This window comes from Syzygium oleosum, unplaced genomic scaffold (genome assembly GCF_021117445.2).
Source record: "Syzygium oleosum isolate NSW1041296 unplaced genomic scaffold, Sole_v2.1 Sole_v2.39, whole genome shotgun sequence".
In the NCBI taxonomy this organism is placed as follows: domain Eukaryota; kingdom Viridiplantae; phylum Streptophyta; class Magnoliopsida; order Myrtales; family Myrtaceae; genus Syzygium; species Syzygium oleosum.
Genome location: NW_026607523.1, coordinates 1,659,804 through 1,678,992, shown reverse-complemented (window position 1 = coordinate 1,678,992; position 19,189 = coordinate 1,659,804). Strand labels below are relative to the sequence as shown.

Genomic DNA, 19,189 nt, shown 5'->3' with positions numbered 1-19,189 from the left:
GCATTACAAAAGTTAGAATGGAGCGGAAATTGGCAAGAGCAACCTACCTGAATGAGAAGAGTGGGGCGGCGCGAAATTCCGTCCGAGGGATTAGGGAAAGATTTGGAAAATAAGAATTCGATTTTTGAAATATAGATTTTCAAGATCAACAAAAACGTGATTTGCATGAAATAAAAGGGCTGGTTTTATTGCACTCTCTACCGAAATATAAGTATTTTGACTTAATATTTGAAAGGAAAAAAATCACAAAAAATCCCAAACTATACCCACCGTGACACATTTATCCTAAATTTTTTTCAGTGACATCATACCTCAAACTTTTTTTCACTGACACCAAAAACCTCAAATTTATACCGTGTACCCATTTGACATAGTTACCATATGTCAAAATTCCATTCACGAATGTTGCTAAGAATCTTATGTGGCTACCTATATGGATGGTGGAAATCGAATGGAGCCGATGTGATGCTCAAGTGGTAAAAATGTCAAATCATTGTAATTTTTTTTTCTCATTTTCTTTTTCCGTTTCTTTTATTTCCTCATTCGTTTTCTTTCTTGATTTGGCAACGGTGAGGTTGGTGGCCATGGCGACGGTAAGGGCGGTGGTGGCCAGATGAAGTAGGAACCAAAAAAAGAAAAAAGGAAAAAAAATCTTGACGGAAGGTGAATGTTCGTGGGAGTCTAAATTTGAAACTTTTGGTGTCATAGAAAAGTTTGGAATAAATGTATTACATTAATACAAATATGAGGTTTTTTATGTCACAAGTTTTTTGGGTAAATGTATCGAAATGGGAAAAATTTAGAATTTTTGGTAGCTCTTACCCTATTTAGAATATTTTCATTTTTCATCCCCCAAAAATAAAACTGTTGAACTCCCGCCATTTTCATCCGACGCTACCTTCCTCTCTCTCTCTCTCTCTCTCTCCATTTCTGCAAAATCTTCTACTCAAAACCTCTCAAATTCCCCTGTCTCCATCCATGAATTGCATGAATTGCGCATTCCAGAGCGTACCCATTGCTCCTCTCCCGCAAACACCGGTCTTCAAGCCCTCGCCGGCCCGGAGCTTGAAGCGGAACCGCCGAAACCGTAGCCCACTCGTGTAACTGCGAAAGAGCTCGGTTTCCTCCGGAAGGAGGATTTTCCGGGCAAGCTCGTCGGCTGAAGACGACGGCGGAGGAGGAGTCCAGAACTGGGTGAACCGGTTGCCGAGGGGCGTCGTCGGAGTCGATAAGGTGCTGAGGCTGATTGCCAATGCCACCGCCAGCCCCATCAGCCAGTTTGTGGCGGGCCCCACCACGTTCTTGCATTCGGTGGATCCTAGGATCAAACAGGTGAGGCGCTTTCCTTGTTGTGAACTTATATGATTGTAGTCTTAATGATTGGTTATGTGGCGGTTGTTCTTCAGCATGATCTCTTTCATGATTGTTTGACCTGGGTGCTGAGTTCTATGTGTTTATTCATCTGTCAATCTCTCAATTCAGTCCCAAGTTCTGGGAATGATAGAGGAGTATAAGGCAGTGTAACTTCTTGGTTTTCCTTTTGCTTGCAAACACTCCAGAAAAAGAAGGGGAACTTTCGAGTGTCGATTCGCGTTGAGTTTAGGCAATGGGGATTTGCACGTGTTTTTTGGGCTGTGTCAACTAGAATATTTCCGTATACTAAGTCTGCCATTTCCCCATTTTAAGTTCTGTAGCCAGAGCTTGGTGGGGCACTGCTTGCTGTTTCACTGGTCTTAACATGAATTGACAGCTTTTAGACATGATCCTTGACATTGTAGAAGTTTTTAGCTTTTGACCAGCTGCTTCCTTACCATCGAGTTATTTCTGGCAGTTGCTACCTTCCAGCTGCTGTGCACTGCCATTCATCCTAGTAAGCAGAACTAAGCTTTGACATTGCGGCATATGGAATCACAGTTAATTTTTTCTTCTCCTCTAAGTGGACCAAAGATTCGAAAGCTGTGTGCGCGACTTCTTTTGATAATAAAAAAAGGCTTATGATTAATCCTTTTTTTTAATTCAAAACATTTACGCAACATGAGCTGTTTTTCATATGCAAGATTGATGCTCAAGTGCCTTTATCCACTTGCTCCTATGATGTACACTCCAAAACAACAAATGGCTGCCTGTACCAATAGTTTAAGCAGTTACTTCACCTTCTACCGGAGCTAGACGGGTTCTTAATTTCCCGATCGTCTTTGGCTTGCAGGTTTGGCTTCTGGTTCTTGTTGTTTTACCAGCCAGGTCCCCCATAATAATGCGTTTTGGGCTAGTGTTGTACCTGGCCTTTGGATCCTACCAAGACGTACGTGGATGGTGAGTTGATCTGTTGAATTGTTGACCCAAACAGTTACATATCCTTCCAAGATTCGTTCAATGAGCTTCCCTGGATACCTTTCGTTCATGTAGATCATTGTTTGTGTTTTTCCGTAGAAAAATAACTGAAGCATCTAATGAGCACGGTCTAGAATTTGGGACTCTGTCTGGTTTTCCATTCTTCCATTCCTTTTGTCAAATTAAGTCATATCTGGCAATAAGATGAATTGTCTTCGCTTGCTTATGGCTTGTGGTCTTCAGAACAGATACATAGTGTTGGGGGGAAAATAGTCATGCCTCTGTCCAGTTACATTTGTTCGTTATATTTATGTTTCTCTTTGTTGAACTGGCTATTCCGTGCCCTTCTTGGCCTCATTCCATTTGAGGATCGTTTATCAAGGGACAATGACAAAAAGGAATCAACTGAACAGTCTAATATGATTTAACTCTGAACTGTTGAAAACATATCTTACTGGACATTCTCTCTATTCATTGATACAGAGCATGTAAGAATGGCTGTGCGTTGTTTCTTGACCGGATTTTATCTTTCCTTTTCCCCTCTGGTGGAATTTCCTATTTGCTTCTTCAGCTATTGCAGGATCAACTGGGAAGAGTATCGTTGCTCTCTGGCATTCTCTTTATAATGTTGGGATTCGGATCAGATGGTGTGCCTCCATTAGACCAGTCAAGAACCCCACCCCCGGCAATGGTCGGATTGCCCAATGTTCCTCCACCCTTTGAAGGTTATTCATACTTAATTATGAAGCTGGGACCGCTACGATTTGCAAAGTAGGGCTTGTCAGTGGCTAGCACAGCTGCTTGTTTAACATTCACTGTGAGTTGCTTATAATTATCCTTATTTTGTTGCACTTCACATTGAATTCAGTAATGTGTAGTTCACAGTGAATTCAGTAACGTGGAGTTAGATACTTGAGCCAATATACTTGTCTGATTTTCTTTTATTTAGATTGATGTGGAATGGTACTCATAAGAAGCATTTCTTCAAAGAGAAGTGATTAATTTTTATTTTTTTTTGCAATGGTATATTAATTTTATAGAACTTTCATGTTCTCAAGTTCTATCAATTGCATACATGGACTAAAATAAGATTATCCTGAGGAGAGGTGATTCTTCCTTTTGAAGATTTTCTGAGGTGCGAGCCTTTGCCTAACAACTACAACACCGGAACAACTAGCATCTGCTTTGAAGTGGTATATGCTCCCATTTAGTTATGTTGGTGCACCAGTTGCTGAAATTTTTCTCACCCCCTCGCTCTCATTAAGGTTCATCAATCTTGTATTTGATGGGATAAGACTATAATCGGTCGGATGTGTTTCTTCAGTATGAATCTGCTAGGTTTCCCTCTTGGTCTCTTATGTTTGAAATGTCCACTTCACATGGCAGGTCCGTAATGTGGCACTTGGAATAGTATCTCGCAGAATAACTTGGCACAAGTTGACCATGATGGAGACGATTGATGGTAAAAGCTATATTGTTAGCGTCCATTATTGGCTTGTAATCATGTTTTAGTTGGCTTTGAGAAGGTTTTGGTCAACATGAAAAGTGAAACTTTTTAGTCAGATTACTGGTTACTTTTTAATTAACTTTTATACAGACATGACTGTCGCGACCGACCTCCCTCGCTTTTTTTAACAAAAGAGGGGGTTTCGCCTGGTACGTGCTAAGTCTAGGTTTGGGACTTAACTCGAGCTCTCCCAAGCCCATACCATATCGCGACTTAGGGTTTAAGTATTTAACATGCAAATAGTTTATACCAAGGAGTCGCCACTAATCGATTTGGGGTGGGTTGATTAGAAACCCAAATAGGGTGATGGGAGAATCACTCTATTCCTGCAAACCAGAGATTGACTGAATTCGGGGACTTGGTTACACTAGTTGGATAACTAATGCCCTTTCGGTGCCTTTTTACCCTGTTCATTTCATGAAAACATTTGTCAGGCAATTTAAATTGATTTTAGGACCTTTCTCGTAACATGTGAGGTGATCAAGCGAGTGCATAATCAGAAACGATTAGCAATAAAAAACACAATAATTCATGTAGCCTAAGGTTCTAACCTTAACTGAGTCAGATGACATTTAAAAACACAACAGCTCATGCAATTGTATTAAAAAGCATGCATAACAATACAACGGTAATAAAAACACGCAAAATACTACCGCGTAACCTTAGGTTTGTTTTAATTTAAACAAAACAAAAACTTACATAATAATATCACAACAAATTAAATCAACAAATATATCACATATTTAAAAAATAATAATAATAATAATAATAATAAATTCGAAATTTTTTTTTTTGAAAAATAAAAAAAACAAGAAGGGAAAAAGAAAAAAAAGAAAAGAAAATCTTTTTTTAAATTTTTTTTAAATTTTTTTAAATTTTAAAATATTTTTTTTAAAAATAAAAATAAAAAGAGACCGAGTCGGTCGGATCCGACCTGAGTCAATGGACCCGACCCGGGGCGTTGACCCGGGTCGGATCAGCTGAACCGGGTCGGCTGGACTGACCCGGGTCAACGGATCCGACCCGGGGCGTTGACCCGGGTCAACGGATCCGACCCGGGGCGTTGACCCGGGTCGGGTCAACTGAACCAGGTCAGGCCGATCCGACGGTCGCGGACGCCGGAGAAACCAGAAATCGGCCGCTCGCCGGCCTACCCAAACCGACGCCGCCCCTCAAATCGACTTCTGGGAGCACTGCCAAGCCTCGCCGGCCACCTGGGTTGCCGTCCGACCGTCGCTCACCGGCCGGCGAGGTAATTAAAAAACGGCCTCTTTGAGGCATTTTATCAAACAAACGGTGAGCAGCGCTAAAAAAGGGGAATCCTGACCTATTTCGAGGCCTCGCCGTTCTCGGGACACCCGTTCTTACCTTTGGCGACGATGCACGGACGGCGGGAGACGGCGGTATGGGCCGGGATTCGCGCGAAACGGCCGGCGCTGGTCCCGGCCAAACCGGGAGCAAAAACGGGGGAAAACAGAGCGATTCGAGCCGGGGGGAGAGCTCACCGTCGACAGCGCGTCTGGGGGGTTTCCGGTTGATCGGGGGGCGACGGCGACGCGGCTGGGAACCTGTAAAAACCAACTCTCCTCTCTTTCTCTCTCTATTTTCTCTCTTTCTCTCTCTGTTTCTCTCTCAAAAATGACCGACCGGGCCTCTCTCTCTCTCTCCGGCTATATATAGCCGGCGACGACGCATCTCTCTGCTCCGTTGCGTCTGCATGACGACGGCCTGCACCGGCCTACGCTGGCCATGACTTTCGTGGCCACTTAGGCCGGTGCAGAGCAGGGGGAGGCTCTGAGATGGCAGAGCAGAGAAACAGGGGGAAGAGAGGGAAGAGAGGGAGAAGGAGATAAGGGAGGCCCGGGAAAACGGGGAGGACGGGACTGGCAATTAATGCCAGTCCCGTCGGCGTGCCCCTTCGGCCTTCCTCTGGCCAGATAGCGACGGTGAGGAGCGGCGCCGCCGTGCGTCACGCTGCCGTCGGTGAGCAGAGGTGAACAGGGCAGCGAGAGCGACGAGGGGAGAAGGAAGGAGAAAGGTTGGGCCGGGCCAGCCCACCATGGGGGGGGAAGAAGAAAAGAAAGGAAAGCGAGCCTGGGCCCGCGCGAAGGGGAAAAAAAAAGAAAAAAAAAAGAATGGGCTGGGCCCATGCGGGGGAAAAAAGAAAATAGAAAAAGAGGGTCGGGTTGGGCCGGCCTTGGCCCGGCCCGATCCGATTTTTTTTTAAATTAATTTTTAAATTAATTAATTAATTTTTTTTTGAAGATTTTAATAGACCCTATTAATACAAATGTGCCTAATTCCTATATGCAATGCATTGAAATAGAAAATACTTTTTGTTTTAGGAATTAAAGAAAATTAACTCCTAAATTTTGTGTAACTAATTTTGGGCAAATTAAAAATAGGTGTCAACAATGACAAAACATCCTGTATTCAATATCTTTTAGTCACGGTGATGGAGATCCACTGATTTTTGCTCCCGTGCATCTTATATCCTCCTTTTCTTCAGTTAATTTTTTTGGCTTTGTGGGCGGAGGGCAGAAAGGAAAAAACCGGTCCTTTCTCTCTCTCTCTCTCTCTCTCTCCCTCCCTGTCGCGCGCGCGCGCACACCACAATCTCATGCTTGCATGCAGAAATGCTTATGGAAGCACCAACTCATGCAAAGTATGACCTACTACTCCGCAGATTGAAGAATAATACTATTGCTAACAATCTATCAGAACATAAATTGTCTCAATTGGTGGAACTCTCAATCAATATCATTGTGATATTCATTCAGTAGTTATATTAATCTGTTCTCACAGGAGTCTGCCACTATTGCCAGGAGCATGAATTTGTATTTATTTGTTGTCTCAGTAGTTACTACACTTTCATCTTGTTCTTGAAACTTTTTGCATACTGTATAGCCAAACTTATTTAGTTCACCTCTCTGTTTTTTCCAATGCCTATTCATGTTCCTTTGCTCGACTTTCTTGATACTATGTAAAACTCGATACAAAGGATCACGACCTTGACGATAAAACATGATGAAGACTGTAGGCACATTATGATGTCTTACTACTAAAGAATTTTTGTTGTTTTAACACTCTTCAACTTTTTTGGTTACTCTACTAATTATATTGTGTTGGATTTTACTATGCAGTGTTCATTTCCCACATTCGTCAGATCCTCAAAAATATATTTACCCATGCCGAGTAGATCTCACAGGTTTATTTATCATTCTGGTCTGGAATTATAATTTCTTCTTCAAATTTATGTAGCGAAGTGTTGCAATCTTTTTAGGTCCACCAATTGCCAACCGAGAAACTCTGTAACCCTTTTATGATAATCGGATGATTTTTATCATCGCTTGCATTGTCAAAAGGTTCATGCAACGATGAATTGAAAGAAATTACCGGTTCATATCTCAAATCTTACGCTACAATAGCCAACTTCTGAGAAAATGGAAAATACCAATTTGGAGAACAAATAAAGAAATCTGTTTGTAGCTACGATACTAAAGCATAGACCTAATATGAGTTTAGGAAATCGTTCATAGGACAATCCTGGAACGACAGTTTTACTCTATTTTCTGTTAATTTTTACACTTTTATACACACCTGTCATCTTTAGCTTGACACCATCTCCAAAACTTGAGTCAAAGATATGAACTTCGTGAAATGAAGTCTTTCACGTTCAGAATTATCTAGGCACAGTTGATAGGATTACTAAATGTCCTCAGATCTATCTAGGATTGCAAAGCTAGTACTACTTGATTTTGATGTAATGTTATCACGTTATACAGCCTAGAGGCTTTGTTAGATTCTTAGTTTCCGCCGAAATTTAGTGTGGTCTATCTGCAATTTTTTGCTCATTGGCACAGCAGTAATATCTAGCAATGTGCCACTTCAGTACTCCTCTTGGTGCGGTGGTATGTCAGATAATTGTTTGCATGATTTTAAGCAAACTGTAAGATCCTTTCTAAAAAAGTGGTGCTCCAAAAGTGAATGAAACTGTTGCAGAGACGATTTGATTGTGCGTGACTTTGATTTGAGGGTGGGCGCGCGGGTGTGCGTGAGAGAGAGAGAGAGAGAGAGAGAGAGAGAGAGTTTTTGTACAGCTCTGCCTGGAGGCTGTCGGATTGGAGTGGCAATGCATCTAATTTAATCCTTAATTGTACGTGGATTGAGATTGAATATCTCATTGGAACCCTAAAGGAACAAGTGTTGATCAACCTGTATGTGAAATTTGAGATGAAAATGCAGAAGTTGGGACTTCGATTCTTGGTTTGGTGTCTAACTTCTGTGGTTTTGAGTCCATTAGTTGGGGTATCAATCAGAATCGCTGATTTTCGATTCACTTTGGCTGTTAAGAGTAACCAGTGGTGCCTCGCGGCTGGACCGTCCCTTTCCCCTCCGCTCGATCTCACATACACACACCCTCCGTCTGTCCTCGAGGTTTTAGGCATTTTCCTTTTCCCCATTTTTCCGTACTTATTAATCCACATGACGTTGTGGGGAAGCAAAATCGGTGTTCATTCAACGGTCCGAGTCAGCGTTCATGTGATGGCATAAAAATGGTGAATCTCCGTTCTCATTTGATAGTAATGTGGTCCTTGAACCTTACGCGGTCCTTCAACATTTGATACAGGCTCAATTCAGGCCATAGACTCGATAATTCAAGGACTAGATTGAACATTTATCGAAAGTTGAGGGATCACATTGGAAAAATTAAAGTTTCGAGGGCCGCATTGAACAAACTAAAAGTCTAAGCTGCTCGGGGATTACATCGAAACAAATTAAGAACCACGTTATGCTCTGGGCCAAAATTCGGGGACGTTCGCTATTATCTCAAAGTTTCACGAATTTTCAGACCAAAAAAAAAAAAGAAAGTTCACGAATTTTGTTGATGTCATGCGGAATTCCACGAACCGAACCGAATCGAACCGAACCGGTTCACAGAAATTTCAAAATCCGAACCCAAACCAAAGATCGGCAAATCCAACCACTTATCTCTCTCGAACACCCTGCTCCTCCTCCTCCTCCTCCTTCGTCATATTCCTCTTCAGCTCAAATTCAAGAACCCTCGAGCTCAAATCCTCCCTCCCTATCCCCTCTCAAATTCCTGTTCTTGGGTACCCTGAACGACCCCGGTCCCCCAGATTCAAATCCCTCCCCTCCAGTCCCCCGCCGCATCGAGCCCGATTGTGCCCAGGAAAGCCGCCCGCGACGGCGTCTCCGGTGGTGCGATGATCGTCCGGACCTACGGTCGCAGGAACCGCGGCATTTCCATGGACGACGACGACTCGATTTTGGACCCCTACAGGGACTCCCTGTCCTCCCAGGAGACGGCGGCCCAAGATTCGACCGCCCACAACCTGCCCTACTGCGACTCCGACTCCTTCTCCTTCGGTCAGCCCCTGGCCGCGGAGGATTGCCTGCGGCGGCGGAGTCTCGAGGAAGTCGAAGAAGCCGAGGAACGGGGAGGGCAAGAGAGGGCAGGGTTACGTGGAGTACTCGGTGTTGAGGGCGACGTGGACGCTGATGGCGACGCAGGAGTTCGCACCGCTTTCAGAGACGATTGTGACAATTCTGTCAGGAAAAAAGGAGGGTATAATTCAAGTTCTTAAGAGAATGAATGAAGCATTTTTTTCCCAGATAGGAGGAGCCGGATCGATGGCGTGACAAAAAGATTCCAAACCTTGATGGCATTGTTTGTAATTGTTCAAAAATAATGTGGTTCCTCCTCCTCCATAAGTGCCTTTAAACAAAGGGAATACCTATTTAGGATTGTCCAAAAAGGGTGCCCCGTTGCCCGAGGCTTCCTGCATTGGGGGGTCTGGGGAGGGTTTGATGGTCGCTGTTTCCAAAGAGTCTGTTTCCATGAAGTCAGGCCGCAACGGAGTGATAAATTTCCATGGTCAATGACCTTGGCGTAGAAACTCCCCGCCATTCATTGCGTAAACCAGCAAAGATGAGGTGACTTGAGAAAGAGGCTCATAGGTCTTTAGCCGCACGCCTTTTGAGAAGAAGCTATTGTTGTTCTCATATGGCTTTAATGTTCAAACCGGATGGCATCCACAATGTTATGTGCGAAGCTCCAGTAAAAACCATAGTGCATTTTGCAAATTGTGGAGTGGGGTCGAAGATTTTCAGATTATTCTGCTGGCTGTCCGATGGCTTTCATATGGTTCTGTCTTCTCCTGACCCACAAACTTTATTGTGGAGTAATGAATAGAAATGCAGATTAAACTATCTCCAGCTCACAATATGTTCGCAACAAAAACTGCGTTCCTTTCTGGTCGATGTAGTGTGATGCCATCCTACCGTTGACTGCAGCTATCTTATTGTTTACCTCTGATGAGAAAGGAGAGAAGTCTTCAAAGGGATTCCCCACAGCCACATAGTCCAGTAATGTCTTTATCACAATTCTCAATAATCTATTTTGGACGTTCTACTTAAATTAAATTATCTACCTCTGATCATTTTTAACAAAATCTTCTTGGAGTTGCTCACATTGTTTATAAATGGAGGATGGAATATGTAGCAGGCTTGAGAGGGCACATTTCATTGTCGTGCTGTTTCTTTTACTTGTGTTAATCTTCTTTGCTGTCAGCAATTTAGAAAGACAAAGAATGTATTCTTGTCTCCTTTAGAATGAAAAGACTTCTTCCCCATGCAATCCTCCTTTCCGTCCTCTTGCTTTTTCTCTCATTATTATCCATGATACCTTTTGTTACCTATATTTTTTGATTTGTTGCTCAATGAAAGTTAATTCAGGATGCATTTTGGGGCATGAGTATTTTAGGTCGCCCCAAATAAAAAATGATTTTGGTTTTAGAAACAATGAGCAAAATTCATGTAGTTTAAATGTTTGATAACTATTCATTTTGAAATACTTAAATCATCCTATATTAATTTCAAGGGAATGATCTAAAGTTTACATGGTTACAAGTAAAATCAAAAGTAGAAAAGTTAAAGGGCTTGAATTTACACTTAATTTATGAAATAAACAATAGGTTCACATGGCTGTGGTGGAAAATATTTTGTCTATTCAAAATAGTGGATCGTTGACATGCTCACAGTTGACGCTTGATTATGTTCTGTTTACTTTAGAGGAGCTAGGTGACATTCTGCTTTTCATGCATTAGTCAATATTGCACTCTTTTTTGGCTTACTCAAACTGACATTCCTAATGCCTTGTTTTCAGGATGGCGAAGACTATAATCGATGCTCTTATAGGTCTCAATTTTGACAACTCACCGAGTAATCTGGCAGCAGCAACCCTCTTTTATCTTTTGACTGGTGACGTAAGTCATTCAAAATTTGCATGCGATAGAGTGATTTCTTTTCAGCTTCCCTCAATGTGCATCGATGGGATTGAACTTTCATCTAATCAAGTGTTGCTAGTAATTTGAGCCTATAAATTTCCCTGTGAAGAAAACGGCATCACTGTTCCCATATCAGTCTTGTACCTCATAAAATGCTTCGACGGTAGAAGATGTGATTACCTTTCCTGTTTGGCTGGTCATGTATATAAAATTTCGATTACTAGAGTATATATGAGGAATATTCTATTCGGTCCTGCTGAATCACTATGGCAGGGCTCTTCAATCGATGAAGTTTATATGTTTCTACACACAATAATGAATAAGGATGACTGTTTGTTTGTTGGCCCCTAAACTAGAGTATCTTCATATTTCTGAGACTGAAATTGCCTAGTATGTCATTGCTATCGTATTGTTTTTATGGACAAGACATGAATGATGACTGTCACCAAAGCTTTTCACTTAGTTATCTGTTAGTTTTGTAGGTCGATATATATAGATTGGATTCATTAATGATATTATTATCAATCACGAGCCAATAATTCCCACTTCATCATTGTGAACTGATTTCATTTTGTCATTCACTGCATTTAGATATTACATATGAAGTCACCAGTAACTTTGTAATTATCTGGTATCGATTGTCTCAACTTCCAAAAGCTATTGGAGCTCGAAATTATCTAGCAGCAACAACCACTACGCACCACCCCCTCCCCCCCAACCCCAAACCCAAACCCAAAATGCACGTATTGACCTGAGGAAAATATATAAGCCAACAGAACAAACACTGGTCATTTCTTCATCAAGAGTGTTAGGTCCTGAAAAAGCAATACAAGTGGTTGAGTTGTAGATTGTTTTATCTGCTTTTGAGGATGATCTTGCAGCATGTCATCCTTTACGAAACTTCTCTCTATATAAATCTAATCTGCAGCTTTTTATAAAGTGCTTTCTTTAAGTCTCCATTTATTACTCAAAGGCCTTATTTATATCTGAATTACAATCTCAGGGTCAAGACGATCAGCTTTTGGAATCACCAAGCTGCATTAATTTCCTTGTTAAGATGTTGAAACCAATTGTCTCCCCATTTACCGAAGACAAGGTCTCCCAATTTGGTTTTAAGCTTTCAGGATCACGTAAGGATCCTGAGATATTCCATGGGGGGATGAACAAAAAGGATAGTGGCTCTGCCAATATCATATCAAGAGCGAAGGAAATTCCTGTAAGTTGCAAGGAACTGAAGCCAAGCCTTTTGGATGATAGTGGAATTCACAGGCCTGAGCTAAGCCCCAAGTGGATAGCTTTGTTGACTGTGGAGAAAGCTAGTTTATCTACCATTGCTCTTGAAGGTACTATGAACCAAATTAAACTCTTGTTCCATCTCTCTGAAAAAGCTTTTTCTTCCCTGGTATAGATGTAATAGGTCTTTTCTTGGATTACATGAGGGATGTTGCTCATCTTGATGGCACTGACTAGCTAACCCTGGAATATGCAGGAGATTACTTCTTGTGTACATCATAAAAAAAAATAACAATATCTACAACAACTTAAGCTTTATTCCACTAGGTGGAGTTGGCTACATCATTAGATAAATAGTTGGACTTAGTTGGTCTACTACGGAGTTTTGTCATCCAATGGCTTTATTGGTGTTCTGTTGTAAATCATGGTGTCATCTCTCTCTCTCTCTCTCTCTCTCTCTCTCTCTCTCGTGTTTCCCCCTAGTAGTTGTTTTGACTAAATTCCTTTTCTTAACAACTGTATCTGGATAAGTTCTGTGATTCTTTTGTTGCTGTTGTTGTGCCTGCTCATCTTCTCACATGAGTAAAATGCATATAGCGTTTTATTTCTACTATAATGGTGAACACCTGCATACTCAATTTCTCAATTATGCCCAGCGATTTTCAGCAACTGCTGGAAGAATTTCTCTTTTTAAAATTTTGAGTTAACTTTTCTATGTATCTTCAAATCATTAAAAAGCAAGTTATTGATCTTCCATCTCGTAGTCTCCCTTGTTAGTCTTCTGATCTGCTTTAAAGTTTACGAAATGCTCGTCATTGATTTTCTTGCAACTTTTTGGTAGATTAGCTCCTAATCTGTGTATTAAATATAGCAGAGTATTTGTAAGTTATATTTTCTCGCTGCTTCCTTTGTTTCTAGCGTAGTCCTCACTGAATGCAGACTTATCTTTCAAGTTAATTCTTGCAGAAAGTTCTAGCAGAGTATTTGATTGTTTGAGATGGATTTGCAGAGAGATGAGAGGTTGCGCGAATGGGAAGCACGGTTGCTGGAAGAGACCGTGCCTCTTTTGTAGGATTCTAAAACGGCTAAAGTGAGTTTAAAATTTTAATTTTCTTCTTTGAGATTGCCATTTGACTCCCAAAAATTTATGGAGTGAGTTAAGTGAAATAATATTTTTCACTGTGGAGCGCTGTAGCGGCGGAGCCTGAATATTACATGTTACTCTCTTAAGTAAAACACGATCCAATTCGATCCCCTAACAACAAATGAATTAAATCTCTTGGTAGCCTGTCTATCATCTAATACAAGATTATCCCATCATTATTAGACTGGATAATCCAATTAGCTAGCCAATCTGCGCATGCATTTTTCTTTCTATAATTATGGAGAATATTGACCTGTTGAAAATATATGATTATATTTGCAATTTGAGAAATGAGTATGCTGTCGAAATCAAGAGATCAAGTTGAATATTGAAGTCGATTCGACCTTCGCAATTAGTTTGGTAATACACACTCTCACCGTTTGCGCGAATCCCGCAAGCCAATTGCCTTAGTCATCACGAAGAAGTCCACTTACTGAAGCTAGACTCGAGTTGTCTTTAGAGGTTCCGTCGGAATTGAGTTTGATCCAATCATAATGAGAGGGGTCCAATCCACAAACTTATTTACTTTCTCTCCGTGGCACATAATCTCGTTTCTACCATCCCAGCAACATGCATATCCTTAAAATATCCTAAGATCAGATTCATAGATACGCCGAGAAAAGATAAGCCCGTTTGGGATAGCCTTTGGTTCCTCCAAGTCCACAAATGTCGGCAAGTTACACCAATTACTAGCACCAGGTTACCTTTTTTTTTCCTCTCAAGTTTGAGTATATATGGCGAATTAAATCTTTACAAAAAAATCTGATCAGACTGTAAAATATTTGTTTTTTTGGTTATTTTTTATGAGTTTGAATTATTATATATTATGCATTCGTTGGACCATGTTTAAGAGTGTGCAACACCTAATTCAATTCAAATCAATCGAGTATTCAAAGATTTTTATCCATTTAACTTGAGAAAAAAGCTTTATGTAGCCAAATTTAAGAATTTGACCGTTTGATGATCTTTGGGATATATCTTCCCGATATACAATTTTGAAAGTCTTTAATCTCAACGTGACTCTCTATCTTGGAGTGGAAGATGAACTTAGCTTAGTACATGCCTAAATGAAAATTAAAAAAAAAAAAAAAAAGAAAGATAGAGTGAGAGGAGCTTGTTGAAGGGTATAACTAGAGACATAATTGAAAAATACACCAAAATATCCTATTTTGGAAAGGGAAGAGTCTGTTTTGCCCAAAAAAATTATAAACCACCAATCGCCAATAGGCATACGGCCAATTTGGTAAAGAGACTGGAGGGGGTGTAGACGCTTGTATCACAGGCGCGGGGTTCCACTCCCGCGCTCTGCAAGAGGCAAAACAAAAATCAAAGAGCGATGAGAGTTAGGGATAGGACAGACAAGAAAAAAGAACCACCAATCTAAAAATAATATCACCTCAATTTCCTCGGACATTCTCCTTGAAAATGTAATCCGTGGAAATACATATAGTATGGAGCTTGAGGTCCGTAGAGTCGAGGACGACCTTCTATTGTGAGAAAACCATTGGCTCATTCAAGGGGTTGCAACTCGAGAGTGACGATCCAATCTAAGACCGGGTTGACTGAGGCCGGGCCAAAAAAGTCGGAAATGTGACCATTGCTCCGATGAGCCTCCCAAAGTCGAGATTGTGATTCTTGTGGCTTATTTTCTTGTTTACGTAAGAAGCCCATTTCTAAGTCTTGGTTACTGTACCCGTCGGATATAATCATTACGGAACGAGCAGATGTCTCTAAAGACAACCTCTTTCTTGTTTATGTAAGAAGCCCATTTTCTTGATGTGATGCGGGGCCAAGAAAGTTATGTATTGATTTTGGATGATAAAGAACTGGTAAGTCGATTTCAAAATAATATCTAAACAAGTTACTATATGATTTGCCTGTCCGAATAAATTTTTTTTTTGTAGGCGATAATGGGTCATCTTAAAATTTTCCAAGATCAATTTCGGGTGGGGTTGCTCGGGATTAGCATTCGATTTTTTTTTTCTTTGCTATTTCCTGTTTTTCTTTTGCTGCGGGGGTTTGATGTTGATCTTTGTTTCCCTATGTTTGCAAATTTTGGATGAGGTTGCATGAGTATTATTGTTCGGTTTTGTTTTGCCTTCTTTCCGGTTTGGCTAGGAGGGTTTGAATATGCATGCATACTTATGTCATGAGTGAGTCCACCGATCAATAATTTTTGGGTTAATGGAGAAGTAACCATGCATTGACTTGTTTTATTAAAGCCGTTGGAAGCTGTAACCGTGTATATATCTTTTGCTTTTAGCAAGGCTTCTGTCAAGAAATTAAAGAACATATTCATGACGAAACAATCCCATGTGTTCATGCTTTATTGATTATTTTTTTATTTCATTGATAATTTAGGATTGGTGTTCAACTTGTGGGGGTTCTCAATTAGTTTTTGGCTTCTATAAATGATATTTGCGTTGGCATTTTTTGAAGCGAAAGTCATGTTTTAGAAACAGAAAATTCAGGCATGGTAAAAGATCGTACATTACTTCCAATAGGAACACGAGGAAAAGTAGACTCGGCAAGGTATGCCGTTTCCTTCGGGTTTAGAATGATGTGTGGACCGTGGAGCTTTCGTTTTACGTTGGTGCCATGAGCCAACACTTATTTATCTATCTTGTTTACCTACTGGGCCCATGGTAAATGGATCCGGTAAAGCTTTTTGCAACATAGCAAATTTTTCAACCCAGAAATTTCATCCGGCATGCACAAGCTCGCTCTTCATACATAGCTAGGTAAAAATGGTAAAAAGCTACGCATGTATGACAAACCAAAAGCCAGACATTTCCCCTTGCGGAAAGGAACAACGTAACGGTTACCCCGAGCTATTTCATAGAAAGCCATGAACATCATGATCCACACGGTTCAAGATTATTTTACGAGTTTTGATCAAATTCATATGAACTTTTCCATGTTGGACTACACCGTCTAACAAAAGGCAAGACGGGACTTCTTAACATACGAAATAACTTCAGAGATGCTGGACTCATGCTATTCTGACACAGATCTGTTTCTATGAATTCCTCTTACGTAAAAGAATCACCACTACGATGGAATCCACATAAGCGAAGATGATAAATCAAGCAATGGCTGAATGCTAATTCTAGGCAGGGCTCATTCAGAATACAACATGGCAATCAGCAAAGCATAAGCAAACTACTTTCCTTATCTTTACTTACAAGCGCAAAGGAAGTTCGCCCTTTTCTGGCATAATAAAAGAAGCATAAACACCAAGCTAATAGGAGAAATATCCAGTTCTTCCGACTCTGACATTACTGCAAAATAGCTTATCAACCTTCATAGCTTTTCTAAGTATTGAGAGGTGCACAATGAAGCTCTAGGATGGGAAGCACTCCAACAGAGACACAGATTGCCTTGGTCAAGGCCAAACCCACAAAGGCCAAGCCCAAAGAACATCTTCGGTTGATATTCTTCTCTGAAAAGAAAACTTCACTTAGACAGATACGAGTCGCAGAGTCATACTTTATGTTTGAGAAGCACTCCAGGAAAGTAACAAAGTATAAGAACCGACAGAGGAGGGCAAGACACAAAAAATGGAGGCCTCAGATGCCTAAAAGGGAGGCGCAAACTGCCAATGAAGTTAATGCACAGCTATATCATCGATCGAGACGTCATTTTAGAGCTACGCACGCAATTGACTTTATACAAACAAAACAAAAAGTTGGAAGGCTAGTGCATGAGGATGGTTCAGTAACTCAAGGATATGAGAAATCGATATCGATGACAAACACAAACAGGCAATGTCCACAATGAAGTGCTAGGGCAACGGAATAAACGATGGTCGGCACGAAACTCTTTCCACCGAATGGGGAATTTATAAGTTTGCTAATCGAATGCTATCATCAGTGTAGTGTGAACTCTTTCTTAATCGTCGCTGTCGACATGGGCTTCTAAGGGGGATAACCTCTCTGGAATAAAGATTAATCACGAAGAAAAATATTACACAGCTGTGTTTGCACATTTATCAATTAGGAGGCTGTTTCGTGAGAATGATGCCATTCATTCTCAAATTAACCTTTTTCCTCCCCATGTTTCTAGCTCGACTTACAAAGCAAACGCGACGCGAGCAAGAGATTAAAGGGCCTATTCCGTTTTAGAACCGGGAGCGAGTGAAATTAAGCCACGGGCTAATCGATCGTCATTCAATTCCGTAAAGGGAAGAAAGAACTACCACAAGCAAAACATCGCTCAAAATCTCTGATTAGCGCAAGGTTAAGAAGATGTCATACCAGCCACCGCTGTGTAATTTCAAAAGGCACACCACAACTTTCTGGAAGGAGTTCCCCACAAACATTGCAGGCTCCGAGGGAAGAACTAGGGTGGGAACAGGAATCCTGCTTTGGGGTTGTTTCTGCGCAATAGCAAATGCAGGATATTATCTTGTAATCAATCCTAGAGGAAAATAAAGAGTACAGCGGTGGAAGAGCATTGGTGACTGAAAAACAAACGCTAGCCCGTCATTTTACAACAGGAGCATGAGGCAACAGTAAAAAGAACAAGCAAACTGGATAAATAAAACCAGTTACATGACAACAGTGGAAGCAGGTTTCGCATAAGTTTCGAGAGGCATACCACGAATTTCTGGGAGGAGTTCCTCAGGAACATCGCAGACTCCGAGGGAAGAACTAGGGTGGGAAGAGGAATCCTGCTTTGGGGTTGTTTCTGCGCAATAGCAAATGCAGGATATTATCTTGTAATCAATCCTAGAGGAAAATAAAAGAACAACAGCGAAAGAGCATTGGTGACTGAAAACCCCCACTGGAAGCAGGTTTTATGTATGCGTTTGCAGAGCAAGAGCACCCATCAGTTTTACCCCTTTGTTTCAGACCCAGAAACATCACAGAACGCGGCAATCAAATCGAGTTTACAGGCAACACCGTGACAACCCAGAACGCATCCCCCAACATTCCTATAAACCCTAAAAAAGGGCAAAAGACGATTCAACCTTTGAGACCAAGGAAAAACAGGCCCGTTCGTTAGAGTTCCTATTCATCAGACCAGACAAGGGGAATCTCAGCCAAAAGCGGAACAGGAAATCATGCGTGCGAGCCGAATCAATTCCACACAAAATTTTCCCAACTCCCTCCGCTCTACGACGAGGTAAGACACAAAAAAGCATACGAATCGCGACAACCGGAAATCATAAAAATCGACAAAGCCAACCGATAATCCTGAAATTGTAAAAGGAAATATCGCTTCAAATATGATAGAATGTTGTTAGTTTATTTGTGTTATGTATAACGATCGCTTTATACTTACCGAATATAACCAATTTCATATTGTACAAGAGTCGAGTTCGTCGGGAGCCAATTCTATTTAATTCGACTCGCTCGTCGGGTCACTCTTTTTTGAGTAACTATTACATCGTATGGAATCGGAAGCAACTTTGCTCTCTAGGGTACATTATACTGCAAATAGTTTAAGTCAATTTTTTGAGCGATGTAATCCCGGCAAAACAAATCAAGGTCGGTGATATCGTTCTATTCGGGTGGGACACTCGTCATTGGATGCTTCATTATGGAGGTCGTGAGCGTCGGGACCTAGCCAAGCACATTGCATGCGTCCATGTGCAATTCTTCTGGTAAAAAAGAAACCAGAATGTTATGAACTTATCGAGATTTACAGATTCCGAGGAGA

The 19,189-nt window shown here is 41.1% G+C and overlaps 1 protein-coding gene, 1 long non-coding RNA gene and 1 pseudogene across 7 annotated transcripts; 2 read left to right on the top strand and 1 right to left on the bottom strand.

Moving 5' to 3' along the window:
* The first annotated feature begins 584 nt into the window (after positions 1-584).
* LOC115665567 (protein ABCI12, chloroplastic-like) lies at positions 585-9,447 on the top strand (annotated as a pseudogene).
* Positions 9,448-10,891: 1,444 nt separating this feature from the next.
* On the top strand, positions 10,892-13,569 carry LOC115691959 (wings apart-like protein 2). 6 transcript variants are annotated; one of them, XR_008815080.1, is made up of 4 exons: positions 10,892-11,127; positions 12,152-12,491; positions 12,638-12,768; positions 13,395-13,569. XR_008815080.1 is itself a non-coding variant. In XM_056305842.1 (3 exons), the coding sequence occupies exons 1-3, from the start codon at positions 11,029-11,031 to the stop codon at positions 12,661-12,663; spliced, it is 465 nt and encodes a 154-aa protein (XP_056161817.1). In that variant the 5' UTR covers positions 10,892-11,028; the 3' UTR covers positions 12,664-13,569. The 6 variants fall into 6 exon arrangements, 1 of the variants encoding a protein (XP_056161817.1); XR_008815079.1 differs by having other exon boundaries at positions 13,352-13,569; XR_008815078.1 differs by having other exon boundaries at positions 12,638-12,808; positions 13,391-13,569.
* A 3,049-nt stretch (positions 13,570-16,618) lies between these two features.
* On the bottom strand, positions 16,619-18,240 carry LOC115691944 (uncharacterized). The gene is made up of 3 exons (XR_004007050.2): positions 18,125-18,240; positions 17,782-17,903; positions 16,619-16,967 (listed from the first exon to the last, which is right to left on the bottom strand). It is a non-coding gene; the product is annotated as an uncharacterized LOC115691944 (long non-coding RNA).
* Positions 18,241-19,189: the final 949 nt, after the last annotated feature.